At 41.7% G+C, this 22,354-nt stretch overlaps 1 protein-coding gene across 1 annotated transcript in view; it reads right to left on the minus strand.

The window, feature by feature from the left end:
- LOC132819981 (sodium- and chloride-dependent neutral and basic amino acid transporter B(0+)-like) overlaps positions 1–22,354 on the minus strand; it is a 76,929-nt gene that overhangs the window by 34,479 nt on the left and 20,096 nt on the right. The window contains exons 4-6 of the mRNA XM_060831916.1: positions 18,771–18,902; positions 9,983–10,150; positions 6,313–6,451 (exon numbers count right to left, since the gene is read on the minus strand). Of these exons, the coding sequence (XP_060687899.1) occupies positions 6,313–6,451; positions 9,983–10,150; positions 18,771–18,902 (439 nt within the window). The remainder of the gene's footprint in view (positions 1–6,312; positions 6,452–9,982; positions 10,151–18,770; positions 18,903–22,354) is intronic.

Here is a 22,354-nt window from a genome sequence, read left to right on the forward strand (position 1 = left end):
ATGTTTCATGTCAATAAATGCCAATAATTTTCTATGAGTGATTCTGTGGTATTTGAGCAATTATTATAGCTATGTTTAAAGTCAATTTTAACATTGGAGGTCAGGTTTTGGGAAACTTTATAGGCTTAGACATTGAGCAGGAGAAGTTGGAATTGACTTTGAGACAACAGCCTTAAGCTTGTCTGCATTCTGATAAATTCTGCTGGGTCATCACGGAAAGGTGGTTTTGTATCTGAAAGAAGAAAGTTGTTAGCTTGTTTGACCAGTTCAGTTGGGTGTGCAGCCAGTTTTGATGTGTTGGAACTAGGTACTATAATGAAATACGCTATAATTGAGGATGTTTAAGGACCTGTACTGCACTGTATTTTTCGATGTTCTATGTTCCAATATTCAGAGATGTTTGAAGTAGGAACAGAAGCATGATAATGCACACGCTAATTGTATAGACGAAAAATGAGAAAAGGTTTTGGGGCGCATCCTGGACTAGTTGTTAATCAGCAGTTTGCATGTCTGACCAGGAACGTTTCCAGTTTTGGTTCTAGGTGGTTAAACAGAAAAGTGAATGACTTGAAGGTTGAAGGTTCAACTCTTAGCACATGGTACTAATGACCAGATTAGGTTCAGATCAAAAAAATGGAGTCTGAAAGATAAAGTCATCGGGATGTTTATTTTAGTGACAACATTTAAAAGAAACAGTTTGAATAGTGAGATAACCGTGGAGAATGTTTTAAAACCAGTTGAACAGAGAGCAAGGTAATATAGTCTGACTGAAGAAAATACATTTAGATTTGAGCTTTCAAGAATAAATTGACTAAAGCAAAAGCAACAGAAGGAAAATAAAGGAATGAGAAAGTGGCATTTGGAATGATAAAATCACGAATATAATGTAGTATAAAAGCATAGTCAAAACAGATGAGGTAATCTTAAGGTGAAAGTGGTCATTTTTTTTACTTAAACATCGCCAGTACTTTTATTATCATTAAATATTTTCACTGTGCTGTTGCAGAGGAAAATGAAATTATGATCTGTTAAAGCTCTTAAAAAGGATAGTGATGAGAACACTTGTGGAATAATCCATGGAAAAACTGTATTTGAAAGGAAAGTTATGTTCAGGAGTTAGTCCATTTAAAAATGAGATGAGGATTGGAGGTCACTGTTTCAAAGGCCACAGATTTGAACATTTTTTTTCGTCCTTATGGAAAATGGGGAACCTTTGGAACTGTTCTGCAAAATGTGGTGTTAAATATAGATTCTGGATCAGCAGGGAGGGAAATCTTCTGTGCTGTACTTTTCTATTTGGGTCCTCAGATACGTGGGATTACACAGTAAATTGATCCTCCATAGCCTGAATAGCTGAGCATTTGGGAACCATTATCAGGATTGGAGACAGTCAGCATAGATTTATGAAAGGGAAGTCAAGCTTGACAAATTTACTGGAATGTTTTGAGGATGTAAATAATGAGGTTACCGAAAGGGAGCCAGTGGAGGTGGTTTATTGGGAATTTCTGAAGTCTTTTAACAAAGTCTCATTAAGGGATTAGTGCGTAAAATTAAAGAATGTGGGAATAGATTTAGTTTATTGAGGTGGATATAAAATTGGTTGGCAAGTGGAAAGATTGGGAAGAAACAGGTTATTTACTGAATGGGAGGCTGGGAATGAGGGACAGTATCAAACAACACTGGCCCGGATGGCAAGCTCACTAAAACCTTGATAAAACTCCGAGCCTTAGCCACTGAGCTGAAGCAACAGCTGGGGGTAAAAAAAAACCCAGTGATAGATTGGCTGAATAGCACATTCGGTAGATGGGGAACTGTGCTGGGACAGCTGGCCCTTGGTTTATGCATTTCTGTTGCTATCTTTATTACCTGTGGTTGTTGTTGTATACCATGTATCAGGACGCTTGTGACACGAACGATCGACCATGCCCTGACGGGAAAGGATAACCCCCCACCCGCATACCAGGCAGCGGTGCTGGAGGAGCCTGTGATGGGGGCACCCCAAGAGAAGATTACGGGATCGGTATCAGAGGGAATGGAGGAGATATGCTTGAGAGAGAAGCGCGGGACAACTTATGATTTTACTTTATAACTGTATCTCTCATTTCTAATCCTTCCCATATTAGGGCCTCAGAATGTGAGGGCTGAGGTGCAGAGACCCCCTAGTTGTGTATTTTTTTTTCTCTCTTTCCCGTTCAAATTGACAACAGGTAAATTTGTGCTTTTATGCTGCAGTTAGAGATTGTGAAGTGCTATATGTCTCGAGACTCAAGAGACTATTGTTCACTCAAGAGATTCCTAGCCATCATCTGGTATTCCTAAATGGCTTCGATTGGTCTCGACGGCCACTGTTCACAATGATAAGCCAGTTACCACTGCCCGTGTCCGTACTTGACAGCTGTAAAATGGATGTGGGTTTTTATTGGTCAAGTGAAGGTGACTGGTTAGCCAATGACGGGTAAGATTCCTCGAGTGAGGGACAACCTAAGACAGGCACAGTCGTGTATTGACCTTCAGAATAATGGCCTGTGGTCATGTGGTTTTAGCAGATGCCTGGCCTTTGTATCCGTGTCGGGAATCTGGTCAAGTTTCTGGCTTGCAAAGCAGCTTGATATAAGGAAAATCGTGGACCCAGCAGTTTGACATTGTATTCACTGTATTTTTGACAAAGGAAAATGCCAGTTTTGTGTCATCTTCCAGAACCGACTTAACAACAAACCTTTGGGAAGGAAGGAGAGCTCATTGAATCCTATTGCAAAAAGATTTGACACTATGTCAGTAGTTTGAAAATTTATTTTAAGATGTCATGGTATAATACGACCGATTTTACTGGGAGGTTGTACAATTGGGTGTTCTTTGAACAGCAGACCTTCATTCTGCAGGCGTCCTAACTCATCCACTTTGTGTTTTCCTCTGGTTCTCTTCGCTTTTGTTATCATACTCAGTAATCGTTTTGTTGGTTTTGAGGTGGCTTTTTGTATATGTTTACAACTTTTGAGTGCTTATGTCTGTTATGTATTATTTCACTGCTTCTCGTGCCTTAACGATTGTATGCGAACTGGAGAGGCGCATAGAGTAGGGATTTTGCGGCGCGGAATGCTTTGTGTAGTTGTATGCTGCTTAGGGACTCCTATCCCCTATAACTATGTCTCCCTAGAGTCAGACAAGCCGGGTTTGGCTAAATGGTCGGTCTTGCAAATGATCGACGGAGGTGCGCTCACCGACCATCCGGGTCCTGACTGCTGCGCGCGAACTGCTGTATTTTGTGTGGCCTCTTTCGAGGCCAAGGGAGGGAGTGTTAGGAAGCATTATTAAGGTTAGGTTGTGTTCAGAAACTTTATTGTTAGGTAGTGCTCACGTAAGGTAGTATTAGCAAGTCTGGAAATTGTTAGCTTCACTAGACAACAGTAAGCCATTATGTTACACTAAGAACAGACTGAAACACTGATGGCATAATGAGGCCCCAGGGAGGGTGAACAGATAACAGGACATTGAAACCGTGTTAGATTGCACGTAGCTCATACTGAGGTAACTGAATGTTATCACTTTTGGGACCAATCCTATTAGAGTATACCGCTTCTTACCAAATAAGGATGTAGCACTGGGATGCGAGGGGCTAAAAGCTAGACAAAGAGAACAATAGATCAGAAGGTGCTTTCTCCAGTGAGCAGTAAACATCTCACTGTATTGTGTACGTCTCTCTCTCAGTAAAAGCTTATATTTTGAATCAGATCCAGTGTTTCTCTCCTTCAAACGAACACCGGGGACGGTAGCTCCGTCCTAACAAGGTCGAGAAATGGGTGTGGTGTATATGGACTTCAGCAAGGCATTTGATAAGGTTCCCTATGGTAGATTCATTCATAAAGTTAGGAGGTATGGGTTACAGGGAGATTTGGTTGTCTGGATTCAGAATTGGCTGGCTGACAGAAGGCAGAGAATGGTTGTAGACGGAAAGCATTCTGCCTGGAGGTCAATGTTGAGTGGGGTCCCACAGAGCTCTGTTCTTGGACCTCTGTTCTTCGTAAATTTTATAAATGATTTGGATGAAGAGGTTGAGGGGTGGGTTAGTAAATTTGCAAATGACACAAAGGTTGGAAGTACTGTTGATAGTATCGAGGGCTACTGTAGGTTGCAGCACCTCATAGACAGGATGCAGAGCTGGGCTGAGAAATGGTAGATGGAGTTCAATCTGGATAAATGCAAAGTGATGCATTTTAGAAGGGGAAGGTTGAACTTGAATGCTGAATATAGGATTAAAGACAGGATTCTTGGCAGTGTGGAGGAACATAGGGATCTTAGTGTTCAAGTGTATAGATCCCTCAAAGTTGCCACCCAAGTGGATAAGGTTGTTAAGAAAGCATGTGGTGTTTTAGCTTTCATTAACAGGGGGAACGAGTTTAAGAGCCGCGAGGTTTTGTTGCAGTTCTACAAGTCCCTGGTGAGACCACACTTGGAATATTGTGTCCAGTTCTGGTCGCCCTATTATAGGAAAGATACAGAGGCTTAGGAGAGGGTGCAAAGAAGGTTTACCAAGATGCTGCTTGTCTTACAAAGAGAGGTTGACTAAGCTCGGATTTTTCTCGCTGGAGATTAGGAGGAAGAGAGGTGACCTGATTGAGGTATACAAGGTAATGAGAGGCATGGAGAAAGTGAGGACTGCAGATGCTGGAGATCAGAGCTGAAAATGTGTTGCTGGAAAAGCGCAGCAAACAGGCAGCATCCAAGGAGCAGGAGATTCGACGTTTCGAGCATGAGCCCTTCTTCAAGAATGAGGACAGTGTGCCAAGCTGGCTAAGATAAAAGGTAGGAAGGAGGGACTTGGGGGAGGGGTGTTGGAAATGCGATAGGTGGAAGGAGGTTAAGGTGAAGGTGATAAGGTGAGGGTGATAGGCCGGGTTGGGGGGGCGGGGGGGTGGGGGCGGAGAGGTCAGGAAGAAGATTGCAGGTTAGGAAGGTGGTGCTGAGTTCGAGGGTTGGGACTGAGACAAGGTGGGGGAGGGGAAATGAGGACACTGGAGAAATCTGAGTTCATCCCTTGTGGTTGGAGGGTTCCTAGGCGGAAGATGAGGCGCTCTTCCTCCAGCCGCCGTGTTGTTATGGTCTGGCGATGCAGGAGTCCAAGGACCTGCATGTCCTTAGTGGAGTGGGAGGGGGAGTTGAAGTGTTGAGCCACGGGGTGGTTGGGTTGGTTGGTCCAGGTGTCCCAGAGGTGTTCTCTGAAACGTTCCGCAAGTAGATGGCCTGTCACCCCAATATAGAGGAGGCCATATCCCTCATGAGAGGCATGGATAGAGTCAACAGCCAGAGAGATTTCCCCAGAGCAAGATTGACTGGCACAAGGGGTCATAGTTTTAAGATTTTAGGAGGAAGGTATAAAGGAGACGTCAGAGGTAGGTTCATTACGCAGAGAGTTGTGAATGCATGGAATGCATTGCCAGTTGTGGTAGTGGAAGAAGAGTCATTAGGGACATTTAAGTGACTGCTGGACATATACATGGATAACAGTGAGTTGAGGGGTGCGTAGGTTTGGTTATTTTATTTTACATTAGGATTAAACCTTGGCACAACATGGTAGGCCAAAGGGCCTGTTCTATGCTGTACTTTCCTATGTTCTATGTAATCACACTTGCATTAAATTTAGGATAAAGCTACAATTATGATTTTCCAGTGTAGCACACTTGCATGCACTGGAAACTTTGTATATGAAGACACAGGGATCATCTTTGTAGACAGAAAAACTGTGTATGAGCTCTGCCCCGATTCAAATGAACAGAATAGATGACAGCCATTAACTCGGGCAATGCTCTGGCCAATCTATCAACCTCCTGGTTTAAATTTAAACAAAATCTGCCAGGTAAATGTCAAATAGCTCTAATGGGCACATCCCTCAGTGTAACAACTCAACCAATCAGAGTTCACTTGTCAACCAATCGGAATGCACCTCTCATTCAGCATCTGTTATTTTCCACTAACATAAAACAAATGTTGGAAATCTGAAACAAAAGCAAAAATTTCTGGAGAAACTCAGCAGGTCTGGCAGCATCTATGGGGAGAAAGCAAAGTCAATGATTCAGGTCCAGTTCTGAAGAAAGATTGCTGGACCCAAAACATTAACTCTGCTTTCTCTCTGCAGATGCTACCAAACCTGCTGAGTTTCTCCAACAATTTCTGGGTTTTTTTTGTTCCTGTTATTTTCCCTTCACTTTAGTATTTCTTGCAAATTTTCAGAATGAATGGAAGACAGGAAGTTTTGACTTAATGTTTCTTTTGTCAGCATTAATCAAAGTCTGTCTTACTAAACAACAATGTACTTACTCCCAGTATTGCTCACACGGACCCTGGTGAGGAATGGAGATTTCTGATCCAATTAGGCAAGTGTTATTATACGTCTGCAGCCATGTTGTATTAATGACTTCAAAATATCCATCATCCAGAGTAAGATTGCAAAATGGATCTAGAAAATGTTGAATGTGTTTTAGAACTTTACTGCTCCTTGTTGAACAATGCTGCCATTTCTAGTGGTACAATCAGGGTCTCTGGGCAACCCAACCCAACCTCATCCATTACATAAGGTAGAATCAGAGGCATAGACTGAGGTAGGAATATATAAAATGAAGAGCCTCTCTTCTTCCCAGTGTCCACTCATTGAATCCAGGGTAGGATGGTTTGAGGACGGCCTTTCTTGCCAGACGTAAATTGACTCCCTAAGAGATGTCTTAAATGGGTATGCTGGCTGCCATTGGCATTCTTATGTATGTGTTGAAGGGTGGGGGTGGGGAAGCAGCACAATATGTGGGTTCACTCTATCTGGTCTGTTGTTTCCTAGGAGGGTAGATTTTCAGGTGGGTGCCCAATAGAGGTATCCAATGACATAGAAGAAAATTGCATTGTTCAATTACTGGCTTCCATAAAGTGTTTGGTACTAGTGGTAGATGCAAGTGGCCCAAAAGCTCCCTTAACACACAAATAGGTACATCAACAGTGAAGGTTCCCACTTCATGAAGATGCATCCTATGACACTCAATAGCATATCCTGCATGTGAAAGAAATCACACAGGGACTGAGACACAATGTTTTTTGTTGAACACCAGTCTGCAACAGCACAGAGAATCACTAAATTATTATAGCACAGAATGAGACGATGCAAACTGTTGTGAAAATCCAAATTAGAGTTTCACCTAGTTCCTCCACTCAGTAGCTCTGAACTCCTTCCTTTTCAAACAATGATCGATCTCCCATTTGAATGTCTTGAATAAAAGTAACCTCCACCACACTCTCAGGCAATACATATGCAATCCTAACTTCTTGCTGTGTGGATAAAAATTTCCATTGAGTCACCATTGGTTGCGAATGGTTTTAATTGGCCCTTCATTCTATCCAGACTGTACACGCTGGGTACATGTACTGAGCTCCCTCCTTGTATTCCACATCATTAGTTCACACTAATGACAGCATCATTTAGGGATTTTAAGAAAAGTGTCTCATACACCATGTTTGAAGCTGACAGAAATGTCAGCATTGTGGAGCACAAACAGAAGAGACAAATGAGTAAAGAACTTTCTACATGGGCGCCAAATGTGTCCCTTCAGATCCACTTGGTCTGTGCTAGCCATGTAATTGTTAATGTATTCAGACTCACTCAGGAAGGACCAGCCAATCACTGAGCTTTCAGACATCCCATCCCTCAAAGACGATACCCCAGCCTCCTTACTCAGTCTGGTCTATAAGCTTAAGTCTCAAACTCCCTGGTCTCAATCCCTCACACATTAACTCAGATATTATATTGACACATTTTTTAGGTATTTTCATGACTATATTTTCATATCCACATCTTATGAACAAGTTCTAACTCTCAATATTTACAATATACATATCTATGCTATACCTTTATTATAGATTGCAGTGGTTCACCACCACATTACTAAGGGCATTTGGGATAAACAATGAACATTGGCATAGACAGTGGTGCCCACATCCCTTGATCAGTTTGTTCAGACATTTATGACACACCTCTGAGGGGGGGGGGGTTGGAAATTAACCTTGTGGGTCAGAGGTTGGGGCAATACCACTGTCAAAAGCCATGTGATAAGCTTTCATTAATGGATCAGAAAATGAATATTAATCCTGATAATTAATTACTTCTGATTCCCTAACTCCAGTACGATCACTTTCCAGGCTTCAAAACTTGTGAATTGTGTTTTATAATAAAAAAAAGATTGAGAGTAACTTCCTGGACCCATGCACAGGGTCACAGACAGGAATGTGAGACCAAAATGCAGATATATGGAAATTAAAAGGTATTATTTAAATCATGAATTTCTTGTTTTCCAAGACTCACACCTTCCCTTAAGAGGCAAAATGCAGCAAGAATATGTACATAGTCGGCTGACTAGAAGAGCACCTCCCAATGTATTGAATAAGGGCAAACACTGTTGTAAGTCATTGGCTATTGGTACTTAAAATTGACACCAGTTGCAGGTCATACATTGGTTTCCTTGACTCAGAGGGAAACAACTTAAACATTTTTGAAATAAAATAAGATCATAAGGCTATAAGAGATAGGAAGATCATTATGCCTTTCAACCTATCAAGTCTATTCCACCATTCAATCATAGCTGATATGTTTCTCAACCCCATTCTCCTGCCATCTCCCCATAACCTATGATCCCCTGACTAATCAAGAACCTATCTTTCTGTCTTAAATATATTCAATGATTTGGCCTCCATTGTCTTCTGCAGAAATAAGTCCCACAGATTCACCCTTCATCTCAGCTCTGAGGCTTCGTACCATCACTCTGAGGCTGTGTCTCGGGTCCTATCAGACTCTATATAGGCCTTTCAGTATTTTGCAAGTTTCAATAAGATCCCTCTCATCCTTCTGAATCCCATCAAGTAGAAACCTGAAGTCCCTAACTGCTCCTCCTATGACAAGCCATTCATCCCCATGATCATTCTTGTAAGCCTCCTCCTCCTCCAATGCCAGCACATCCTTCCTTAGAAGCAGAGCCCAAAACTGCTTGCAATCTGCCAAAAGTAATCTGAATAGATACTTTACGATCACAACAGTATATTCCTGCTCTTGCATTTTAAGCCTTTTAGAATAAATTCTAAAATTGCATTTGCCTTCCCAGCACCCAACTGAACCTGCATATTCACATCAAGAAAATCCTGAACTAGGACTCTGAAATTCCTTTGTGCTTCTGATATCCGAAGACTTGCTCCATTTAAAAAATATTCTGCGCTCTACTTTTCCAACCAAAGTGCATAATTCCACACTTGCCACAGTGTTCCATCTGCCACTTCTTCATCTACTCTCCAAGTCTTTCTGCAGCCTCCCTACCTCCTCAACATTATCTGTCCCTCCACCTATCTCTGTTTAACACACATGTTGTTCTGAAACTTGTTGCTACTCTCACTCCCATTTGTAAAACCAATGACGTTTGAAATCTGCGTCCTGGTCCTGATCTTCAAATTTCCTTTCAGGCTCAAAATCCAGCATCCAATCTCATGACCCCTAATCCTAAAGGTCAAGGAGTGAATGTAAATCATTCATTGTGTTACTGATGACATTGAATGAAGATTTTGAGGGAGATGAGCCTGAGATGAAAACAAAGAGAAAAACTGAACTCTGTACCAGACAGTAGTAATGTAGGTACTGATAATAAAAGGTTGAAACTACCTTAGCTTCCCTACATCTACAATCCAGGTAGAGTAAAGCAGTTGAGAATGACCAACAGTGACAATACTAAAGGAGAGATGATTTTCTTTGAAGCATCTCTCTTGCCTGTAAGCAATTATTATTGACAATCTTTCACTTCAGTGACTCAGTGACATGATCCTTGGAGCTGGATCCTGTCCAAGTCTCTCTGCTGTACAATCACAATGAAGTTGGTTATCGAAAGCATTGGCGACTTTTCTTATGACAGATCAACAGAATAAAATATGAACAGTCACGGAATGTCCCCAGTCAAAGTGAACACTGCACCTTTGGGAGTCCTGCTGCATGTTTCATCTGCTCCCCACCAACTGAAGCAGTCTGCCCATGGTAGGGGTGATTGGAAGGAAGCAAACAGGTAGTACAGACTGTAACCAATAATGCAGGCATAGGAAATGTTGGCAATTACGATCAGAAGGACCATGGTGACTCCAACACCTTAAAATTGAACAAAGGAAAAAGAGCTTAGAAACAATACTGTTTATTTGAAATAAAATTGTTCTCTTGAATTCAATTGCAATGTATTTCCAACTAGAATATGTTTAATGTAATTTGAGAGAGAAAGAGGGAGACAGTGTTTTGAAATAAGGCAGCCATGGTTGACTGATGTTGCTTCTCTCCAGTCTGAACTTATAAAGTTGAAAATAAGCCATCAACTTTATTATCCCTGTTTTGAATATAAGCACAGGTCATCCTCAGAGTTCAGAAATTATGATAAAGTTACAGACAATTAGGTTCAGAATCTAAACAAGAATTGGACAAGAGAATATTATTCTGTTGTTACAACTATCCCTCTAGTATTGTCATTGTCTTAGTGGCTGTTAGATTTGGTCAGCATTTCCAACAATGTTCAGCTAAAATTGTTGAGTGGATGATCCACCTTGGCCTCATCCGACGGTCGCCAGCATCACAGATGCCAGTCTTCAGCCAAATCAATTCACTCCACTTGGTGTCAAGAAACAGTTAGAGTCACTGCATAGTGCAAGGGATTTGGGCCCTGACAGCGTTACAGCAACAGTACTGAAGAGTTGTGCTCCAGAATTCATCGCCAAGCTCTTACAGTACAGTAAGAACACTGGCATATACCTGACAACATGAAACATTGACCAGATATGTTCTGGACACAAAAGCCAATTACTGCCCTAACAGTCCACTCTCTCAATCATCGGAAACAACCTGCTCAGTGACACCCAGCTTGTGTTCCTCCAGGGTCACTCAGTGCCTGGCCTTGGTTTAAACAAAACAGCTGGATTCCAGAGGTATGGTGGAAGTGACAGTCCTTGACATCAAGGCCGCATTTGCCCGTGTGTGGCATCAAGAAGCCTGAGCAAACTGAAATCAATTAGTGTCAAGGGACAAACTCTTCACTTGTTCGAGTCATACCTGGAACACTGAAAGATGGATATGGATGCCGGAGGCCAGTTATCTCAGCTCTAGGACATCTCTGGAAGAGTTCATCAGGCAAAGTCTTAGGGAGAATTGTAAGGGATAGGATTTATGAACATCTGGATAGGAATAATGTGATCAAGGATAGTCAACATGGTTTTGTGAAGGGTAGGTCGTGCCTCACAAACCTTATTAAATTCTTTGAGAAGGTGACTAAGGAGGTGGATGAGGGTAAAGCGGTAGATGTGGTGTATATGGATTTTAGTAAGGCATTTGATAAGGTTCCCCATGGTAGGCTACTGCAAAAAATACGGAGGTATGGCATTGAGGGTGAGTTGGAGGTTTGGATTAGGAATTGGCTGGCTGGAAGAAGACAGAGGGTAGTAGTTGATGGTAAAGGTTCATCTTGGAGTACAGTTACTAGCAGTGTTCCGCAAGGATCTGTTTTGGGACCATTGCTGTTTGTCATTTTTATAAATGACCTGGAGGAGGGGCTAGAAGGCTGGGTGAGCAAATTTGCGGATGATACAAAAGTCGGTGGAGTTGTTGACAGTGAGGAAGGATGTGGCAGATTACAGCGGGATATAGATAAGCTCAGAGCTGGACAGAAAGGTGGCAAATGGAGTTCAATGTAGGTAAGTGTGAAGTGATTCACTTTGGTAAGAGTAACAAGAAGATGGAGTACTGGGCTAATAGTCGGATATTTGGTAGTGTGGATGAGCAGAGGGATCTTGGTGTCCATGTACACAGATCTCTGAAAGTTGCCACCCAGGTAAATAGTGCTGTGAAAAAGGCATATGGCGTACTGGCTTTTATTGGTAGAGGAATTGAGTTCCGGATTCCTGAGCTCATGTTGCAGTTGTATAAGACTCTGGTGCGGCTGCATCTGGAGTATTGTGTGCAGTTTTGGTCGCCATACTATAGGAAGGATGTGGAGGCACTGGAACGGGTGCAGAGGAGGTTTACCAGGATGTTGCCTGATATGGTAGGAAGATCGTATGAGGAAAGGCTGAGGCACTTGGGGCTGTTTTCATTGGAGAAGAGAAGGTTTGGGGGTGACTTGATAGAGGTGTACAAGATGATTTGGGGTTTAGATAGGGTTGACCATGAGAACCTTTTTCCAAGTATTGAGTCAGCTATTACGAGGTGGCATAGCTTTAAATTAAGGGGTGGTAGGTATAGGACAGATGTTAGGGGTAGATTCTTTACTCAGTGAGTCGTGAGTTCATGGAATGCCCTGCCAGTAGCAGTGGTGGACTCTCCCTCTTCATGGGCATTTAAACGGGCATTGGATAGACATATGGAGGATAGTGGGCTAGTGTAGGTTAGGTGGGCTTGGATCGGCGCAACATTGAGGGCCAAAGGGCCTGTACTGCACTGTATTGTTCTATGTTCTAGGTTAGTGTCTGAGGTCCAACCATCTCTAACTGTTTCATCAATGATCTTCCCTCCACCATAAGGTCAGAAGTAGGCATGTTCACAATGATTGCACAATGTTCAGCAATATTCGCAACTCCTCAGATACTGAAGAAGTCCTGAACAATATCCAGGCTTGGGCTGACAAGTGGCAAGTAACACTCCTACCACCCAAATGCCAGGCAATGACCATTTCCAACAAGAGACAATCTAACCACTGCTCCATGATATTCAATGGTGTTACCATCAATGAATACCCCCACAATCAATATCCTTGTTGTCACCATTAACCAGAAACTCAACTGGACTTACTATACAAACACAATGGTGACAAGAGCTGGTCAGAGGCTAGGAATACTGCAGGAGTAACTCACCTCCTGTCTCCCCAAGCTTGTTATCATCTACAAGGCATAAGTCAGGAGTTTAATTGAATATTCCTCACTTGCCTGCTCCAAGAGCACGCCAGAAGGTTGACACCCTCCAGGACAAAGCTGCTTACTTGATTGGCAAAACATCTACAAGCATCCATTCCCTTCACACCGATACACAATTGCAACAGTTTGTGCTACCTACAAGATGCACTGCAGAAATTTACCAAGGCTCCTTTGAAAGCACCTTCCAAACCCAGGACCACTTCCATCTAGAAAGACAAGGGCAGAAAATACAGGGGAATACCACTACCTGCAAAAATCCCCTCTAAAATGATCACCATGCTGACTTGGAAATATACCATTGATCCTTCACAGTCACTTGGTCAAAATCCTGGAATTCCTTTCCAAAGGACATTGTAGGGAAACCTACAGCGCATAGACTGCAGAGGTTCTAGAAGGCAGCTCATCACTACTTCTCATGAGTAACTAGCGATAGGCAATAAATGCTGGCCCAGCCAGAGAAAACAAGTTCCTTGAACGAATAAGAAAAAAGCTCATTGAAGAACAATCTCAGCAGGACTTATACATTTAGTGGTAAGGTCTTGGGGTCTGTTGCTGAACAAAGAGACCTGAACAAAGAGTGCAGGTTCATAGCTCCTTGAAAGTGGAGTCGCAGGTAGATAGGATAGTGAAGAAGGCTTTTGGTATGCTTTCCTTTATCAGTCAGAGTATTGAGTACAGGAGCTGGGAGGTCGTGTTGCGGCTGTACAGGACATTTGTTAGGACACTGTTGGAATGTTGTGTGCAATTCTGGTCTCCTTCCTATTGGAAAGATATTGTGAAACTTGAAAGGATTCAGAAGAGGTTTACAAGGATGTTGCCAGGGTTGGAGGATTTGAGCTATAGGGAGAGGCTGTACAGACTGGGGCTGTTTTCCCTGGAGCATCGGAGGCTGAGGGGTGACCTTATAGAGGTTTACAAAATTATGTGAGGCATGGATAGGATAAATAGACAAAGTCTTTTCCCTGGGGTGTGGGAGTCCAGAACTAGAGGGCATAGGTTTAGAGTGAACGGGGAAAGATATAAAAGAGACCTAATAGGCAACTTTTTCTTACAGAGGGTGGTACATGTATGAAATGAGCTGCCAGAGGAAATAGTGGAGGCTGGTACAATTGCAACATTTTAAAGGCATTTGGATGGGCATATGAAAGGAAGAGTTTGGAGGGATATGGGCCAGGTGGGGCTAGATTGGGTTGGGATATCTGGTCTGCATGGAAGGGTTGGACCAAAGGGTTTGTTTGCAGGCTGTACATCTCTATGACTATATACCTTGGCACCATTGATAAGTACCAGAGTTGGTTTTAGCTCCTCCCTCGTTTCCTCAATGTCTATTTCATTTGAGGGTTTAATCCCGCACCTGATGTCCAAGTGAGCATTCTTCAACCTAAAAACTAACCACTGAAACGTTGAACTCCATCAACTATTAACTCGCTGGGTCCAGACTTGACCCAATGTGTAGTATGCACTTTGGTATTTTTTTTTACCAAGGATTGGGAATCAGTGACAGGATCCTTGGTTTGTGTTTTCCAACTTAAACTGAGGGCACAGGTTCAGCTCCAGAGTTCTCACTGCAGCTCATAACTAGCTGCATTGCTAACCCATATCTTGTGATTTAGCTTTAATTTAATTCAAAGTAGAACAGCAACTGCTGGTGTGAGTTTATCTTCAGCAGGATGTTTTACCAGATGTGACAATGCTTATGTGATCCCCAATAACATAAGAAACTGAGTGTGAATATCATGGGTTTGAAGAGACTGTTAAACATTTGTTACAATTAACTATTGCAAACAAGTGGTACCCTCCTGAGGCAAAATAGCATCTGGGCTGATATTTTACAACAGAATAAGGATAACTTTTCCAAAACAGATATACATGGTTGTGCAGAGGCACATGGAATTAATTTGACAATTATGCACACAGGTAAGACAGAGTTTAAAGATTAATGTTTCAAAATTCAATGTAATGTTTTGAAAGTTTGACAATTTTTCCTGACTTGGTGGATGTATGTCCACCTGGAAAGGTACTCATTGATCTCTGTTGCACTTGTTTGACAACTTGGTTAGTTGCTGCTGGTTGCTATTAATCAACCCTACCACACAACATCATCAGAGGGTTCAACTCTCAATCTCTTCATACATGATTGGTCTGTCATAAATTGTTCAGAGCTGGCTTCTGTTCCTTTATCATGTAATATCATGAGCTGCAATACATTTCTGTGACCTGGGCTGGTTGCATATTTTAGAAACCATTGCTGGTATCCAAAGATTTGTATTTCTAACTCTCACTCTCTGCCCAGTGAGCAATTTTGGAGATTCTTACTTGGGACACCAAATAACCTAAAAATACCACCATTGTGTCAGTGACACTTGTACTCATTTTGCTGCTAATTCACCAAACAAATGGGTGATTTAGAGAAGTAATCTGTCACAAGGAAGTAATCTCCCCATACAATATGAACAGCTCTGTTGCTACTTTGCTGAAGAATTGGATGAAATATCATATGGATATAGAGTCTCCCACTGTTTATATATTGCATTCGTGAGTCATTGAATATCCCGATTCATCCCTGGATTGTTATGCCAATCATTTTGAACTTTCAATACTCATACGTTCCTGTGGTAACATGGGCATGATTTGAAACTGCGCCCAATGAAAACAATTCACATTGTCCAAAGTATAACATGTCAGCCTTGAGAGTACATTTAATTTCATAGTTTAGGTGATCATGGTGCAGATCAAGATGAATATCTTTGTATTTTGGATAAGCTGTTCTGTAAATCATATGCAATCATCTTGGCTACCTGGCTTAATTACTACTTCAAAGTTATAACTTTGCCAATTCTTGACTAATTCAATTGCACCATATGTGACTTGTTCTGCCATGGTGGGTGTGGTTTGAATGTCATGATTTGAGACTGCACTTAGATCTGTACATACTGGTAACCATGTATCTGTTAGACTAAATATTTCGGGAAGCCAGTGAGAGTTTGCGCATTGACACTCATTGACAATACATACAATTGTTGATCTGCTGTCTCCACTGAGAGATGGTTTCTCATAGCCTGTACCATGGAACATTACTTGCTCAGGTGCATGTCATTGAGGCCATATAGTGGTTACATGGTAACACTAACTCCGGTGTTGATTTTAGCTTTTATCTTGTATCACACTGCCTTCTCAGGACACATGATATTAAAGAGCTCCTGATTGCTTTCTACTCCCAACACAGAGTGTGAGATTAACATCATGTAAAGCCTGCTCATTTTCTAAAATTTGCCTTTCATTTGGTTGACTCTGAACCTCATCAATGTGGTTGCCTTGGTGCACCTTGGTAACAGTTTCCTTGTTGCTGATGATTTGTTATTACTCTATACTGTCATGTCAGTCGCTTGTTGGTTTAATGTAAGGGCCTGACTTGGCTTTTGGAAACAGATTTCCTGCACATAGCCATGTCCCTTGATGCTACAGATATCAAAAAATAGAGCATGGACTTTGGAGAAGTGCAACAAACTACTGCTATTGGAGCTTTTGTTGGTTGCAAAATAGTATTGGTAGCACCTAAAGCATGTAATCGTTGCTGGCCTGCTACGACATCTTCATAGATCTGTCTACCCTCAAGTAATAGGTCAAGGCTGTGGCCCTTCTTATTGCACAAATGTTTCTTCCAACTGACTTTAATTCATGTGAATGTGATAATCAACTCATTAATATTCTCTGGCCGTTCCTCTTCAGTAAAGTCACACTCATTCCCTTTGCAATGGCATCCTCCAACAAACTGGTGAATAGTCTCTTGAGGATTCTTGTCTATTTGAAATGATGTCAAGTCTGTTCATCCTGAAGTGAATTCTTATCTTGATCTGCTCTTCAAGATCTTTCCAAATCATATCCAGACTTTTCTGATCCACCCAGAAAAACTGTGCATGTTAATAATGTGAAGCTCCTCCTTGTCAAGTCATAAAATCCCTACGGAGTGGAAGCAGGCCATTCAGCTCATTGAGTCTGCATGACCCTCTGAACAGCATCCCATCCAAAACCAATCTCTTACCCTATCCCTGCAACTCTCCATTTCCCCTCGCTAATCCACCTAACCTACACATCCCTGGACGCTATCAGCAATTTAGCACAGCCAATCCACCAAACATGCATATCTTTGGACCATGAGAGGAAACCGAAGCACCTGGTGAGACCCATCTGAAATGGGCAGAATGTGTAAAATCCACATAGACAGTTGCCTGAGGGTCAATTCAAACCCAGATCCCTGGCAATGTAAGGCCACTGTACCTCCCTGAGTTCTGACAAGATTTTTAAGAGTTCTTTTCATGGCCTCACCTAGACCTTGATCTGCAAAATAGAACTGCATGAAGTTTTGGAACAGTAACATCAGTGAAGGTGTTGCTGGATGCCAAATCCATACCAGTTTTGTTGCTATCCATGAGTTGGCCTTTACAAAAACACCAGCTTTTGCTGTGTGTCCCTGATATTTTTGTCTCTCCAAATTATACTGCTCTTTCCTTAAGAACAAAGACGTTTGTAATTGTCATTATGTATTAACTTCCATCAACCGAGCTTTCTAGGATTCAAGTTTTCTGTAATGCACTGGCCTTTGTCATAGCTCAAGGGCATTCTTTAGCATTTTAATTTGTTTTTATTACCAAGGAAATCTTAGAAATGTATTTTACCTTGAAAGAATTTGCATCCTAATGAAAATTAGAAATATGTTCCATTGTTCTCGTGCTTAATGCTCCATCTACAGATGTGTACAATTGTCTGTACTCTGAAAAACTGATGCTGTTTAAGATAACAAACTTCTCCCTATTCCAAACTGTCTGCTTCCAAAGTCATGCTGGACATCAATTTGTTTTCTAAATATGTACCTCTATGATGTCGTTAAGAGATAGTAACTGCTGTTGCTATGGTGTGAGTTTGCCTCCACCAGGGTGTTTTACCTGATGGGGCAATGCTTTTGTTATATAACACAATGTCAGAAACTGGGCATGATATTGTGGTATTGGGCAACCCAACAGACATTCATTACATTGCTCAAGCATACACATTTCTGAGCTAGTAGTTTGCTATTAGTTTACAATAGTTGGGCATGTTACTAGTCAAGTTTCCTGGAGATGGTGGTGTAGTGAAGGAGTCACTGGCTTGGTAGTCAAGAAGCTCAGGTTAATGCTCAAGGGACATGGGTTCAAATCTCACCACAGCAACTTGGTACAATTTACAAGGGCAGCACAGTGGCTCAGTGGATCGCTCTGCAGCCTCACAGCGCTAGGGACCTGAGTTTGATTCCGGCCTCGGACGACTGTCTGTGTGGAGTTTGCATAGTCTCCCTGTGTCTGTGTGGGTTTCCTCTAGGTGCTCTGGTTTCCTCCCACAAAACAAAGATGGGTTGGCCATGCTAAATTGTCTATTGTGTTAGTCAGAGGGAAATGTATCTGGGTGGGTTACTCTTTAGAGGGTCAGTGTGGACTTGGTGGGCCCAAGGGCCTGTTTCTGCACTGTAGGGAATCTAATCTAATCATTCTTTAAATGATCCAAGGAAAAATTGACTCTGAAAAAACAATGAGATTTGGACTCAACCATCCAGGTGAACTGAACACAATCACAATCACGCGCATTTAATGAATAAGAAACTAAACTAACATCAGTGTTAATCACTGACATATCTTGGTGTAACATAACAAAGTTTTCAAAGAGAATGACAGCAAGGCTCAGATACACTCTCATTTAATCACTCAATTATAACTAGTTTATTAATATGAATTAAACATTAAAATGCATTGAAATTGTTGCTGAGTTTTAATTATTCAATAATCTCTAACCTTGTAACATTGGTACAGATTTCCACACTGCAACAGGCCCGAGGCTGGCAAACTGTCCAAAGGAAGATTCCAAGAAAAATATTGGTATCCCAACAAGACCCAGCATGATTGAGTAGGGAATAAGAAATACACCTGGAAAATAGAATAAAAAGGTGAAACAGGGTCCATGGATGTGAATTCCCAACATACTCTGCAGTTTCAAGTGGATGGTAACAACAACTTTATACTAACAGAGAAACAGGCCTAATCTTTAGAATCTCTCCTCATAACCAAACCCCTAAAATCGAGGTTATCATTCTTGCAAAACCATGTTGTACTCCCTCCAAGGCCAATATATCCTCCCTTAGATGTAGTGCCCAGATCTTCCCACAGTACTTCAATTGTGGTCGAACCAGGGTTTTGTATATCTGCAGCATACTGTCTACATCCTTGTATTCATGTCCTCGAGGTGTAAAAGCCAGATTCCATGAGCTTTCTTCATTATTTACTGTACCTGTTTGTGGTACTTTAAAGGTCCATGCACCTGAAGCCCCAAGTCTCTTTTGGCATCCATTGTGTTTAACTTGATGCCATCTAGGAAGTATCCAGGTCGATACTATATCGGTCAAAATGGATAACCACACACTTGCTTACATTGAACTTCATCTGCTACATTTTTGCCCAATTACTGAGTCTATCAAGAACCCTCTGCAATTTTATGCTGTTGACTACATTGTCTACAATGCCCCCTAACTTTTGTCATCAGTATATTTGGATATATGATTTTCTATGTTATTATCCTAGTTGTAAATAACAAATATGAATAATTGAGACCCTAACACAGATCCTTACGGGGATACCACTGGTCACATCCTGCAAATTTCAGGACCTACTCATTATCCTTATTTTCTGGCACCTGCCACTCAACTAATTTCTGAACTATATAAGTAATTTGCCCTCAATTCCATCAGCCTCTACCTTAGTTAATAAGCTCTTATGTGCAATTTATCACATGCCATCTGAAGTCCATACAAACAACAACCATAGACATTCCCCTGTCCACTATCTTAGTCATGGCTTCAAAAAATTAAATGAGGTTTGTCAGGCATGACCTACTGTCCCTGATTAACTGAAGAAATTTGAAGTGCTCAGTTATTTTATCCTTAATTAGAGACACCAACCAGTGCCCCAGCACAGATGTTAGGCTAACTGATCTATAAATCCCTGATTTTCCTCTTTCGCCCCTGTTCTAAAGTGGAATAATGTCTGCAATTCTTCAGTCCAGTGGGACAACTCCTGTATTGAGGGAACATTGAAAGATTAGTAAGAGTAAGGTTAATTAGTAAGAGCAGAGTAGTAATCCCAGGATTGCTATTGGTGCCATTGTCTAGTGAAGCTAGGAACGGAGAGTGTGTGCAGCTAAACACGTGGCTGCAGAGCTGGTATAGGAGGGAGGGCTTCAGGTATGTGGATCTTCTGCAGAAGGTGGGACCTGTACGGGTTGCACCTGATCTTGAGGGGCATCAATATCCTGGGCAGGAGGTTTGCTAGAGATCTTCGGGAGGGTTTAAACTAGTTTGGCAGAGGGATGGGAACTGGAACTATGGATCAAAGGATGTGGATGCTGGTGAACAGGCAGATACAGCATGCAGAGAGACTGTGAGAAAGGATAGGCAGTTGATAGGGCAAAGCTGCAGTCAGTGTGATGGGTCTATTTTAATGCAAGAAGTGTCAAGAATAAGGGTGATGAACTTAGAGCATGGAGCTACAATGGAGCATGGAGTTTCTTGAAGCTACAATGTTGTGGCTATTACGGAGGCTTTGATATCACAGGGGCAGGAATGGTTGCTGAATGTTCCGGGATAGGAACAGAGATGGAGGTAAAATAGATGGGTGGGTGGCATTGCTAATAAGGGACAGTATAATAGTTGGAGAAATGAAGATTGTCGGGAATGGTTTGTCCACTGAGTCATTATAAGTGGAAGTCAGAAAAAGGAAAGGAGCAGTCACTTTATTGGGAGTTTTCAATAACACCCAATAGCAACAAAGGCATGGAGGAGCCGATTGTGAGGCAGATTTTGACAAGGTGCATACGTAACAGGCTTGTGTCGGGTGACTTCAACTTCCCTAATATTGACTGGAACCTCCTTAGCGCAAATAGTTTGGATGCAGCAGATTTTGTCAGGTGTGTCCAAGAAGGATTCCTGATTAAATATTTAGCTAGGCCAACCAAAGGGGAGGCCATTTGGATTTGGTGCTTGGTAATAAACCAAGCCAGGTGACAGATCTCTTGGTGGGAGAACATTTCTGTTATAGTGATCACAACTCCCTGACCTTTACTATAGTCATGGAGAGGGATAGGAGCAGATGGTATGCGAAAGCATTTAGTTGGGGAAGGGGGAAATTACAATGCTATTAGGCAGGAACCGTGAATCATAAATTGGGAGTAGATATTCTCAGGGAAATGTACAACAGAAATGTTGAGGTTGTTTACGGAGAACTTACAGCAAGTGCGGGTAGGGCCAATCAGGGATAGTGATGGGAACTTGTGCCTGGAGTTGGCATTTGGGGAGGTCGTTAATGAATATGTTGTATGAGTATTCACTAGGGAGAGGGACCTTATTGTTTGTGAGGACAGCGTGAAACAGACTGATATGCTCAAACAGGTTGATGTTAAGAAGGAGGATATGCTGCAAATTTTGAAAAGCATGAGGATAGATAAGTCGCCTGAACCAGACGGGATATACCTAAGTTTGCTGCAGGAAGCGAGGGAAGAGATTGCTGTGCCTAAAGTGTTATGACACAGAGGTGAACCTCTCTCTTCATTAAACCAAACACCCAGAGAAGCTCACCTCACCTCATATTTCTAATATTTCAAGAAAATAACATCAATTCATTCTTTAACTCTAAAAGGGAACATCAAGCAACAAATATTCACAACACTAAGGCCCCTTTTCTCTTAACTGCTTAATACCTGCCTCCAATGCTATAATATACTGTTCCAATAAAACATTTATTAAAATTACATCAAATCAATTTCAAAACCTTTCAGTGGCTGTCATCTTTGGTGTCTTTCTTCTTCCGGCTGAAGACCTCACTGGATCATCTTCTTTCTTTTTACTGTTAAGATGTTTCGTATGAAAGGTACCTTTGATACAGAGTATTTCAATGTCTTGGACCTCTCTCTCTCTCGATTGCAGTTGCTCTATCTGATTTTCAAAATGGCTGCCTTTTTCATTTTCCCCCAAAATTGGATCATCAGTTTGATGTTGGTAAAACAATAAATTCAAACTGGATTGGGTTTTAGTATCCTGAGGCATAATTTAAACTGTTTGTTTAAATTGGATTTGTTGCCAAAACAGCAAACAATTCAGGTTTCCATTTCACAGCCAAATGTTATATATTTTCAATTTTCTAGTACACTCTGACACTGCTAGTTAAATCATATGACAGGTGCTTGTAAGCTCTCAGTGCAGAACAGCATTCACTCTTTCTTAAAGGTACAGGACATTACAACAGAAGTAATGATCTTCACATGCTCACTGGCTACTGGAGTAGTACCAGATGATTGGAGGGTGGCAAATGTCATTCCCTTGTTCAAAAAA

Source organism: Hemiscyllium ocellatum, chromosome 11, assembly GCF_020745735.1.
Source record: "Hemiscyllium ocellatum isolate sHemOce1 chromosome 11, sHemOce1.pat.X.cur, whole genome shotgun sequence".
Taxonomy (NCBI): Eukaryota; Metazoa; Chordata; class Chondrichthyes; order Orectolobiformes; family Hemiscylliidae; genus Hemiscyllium; species Hemiscyllium ocellatum.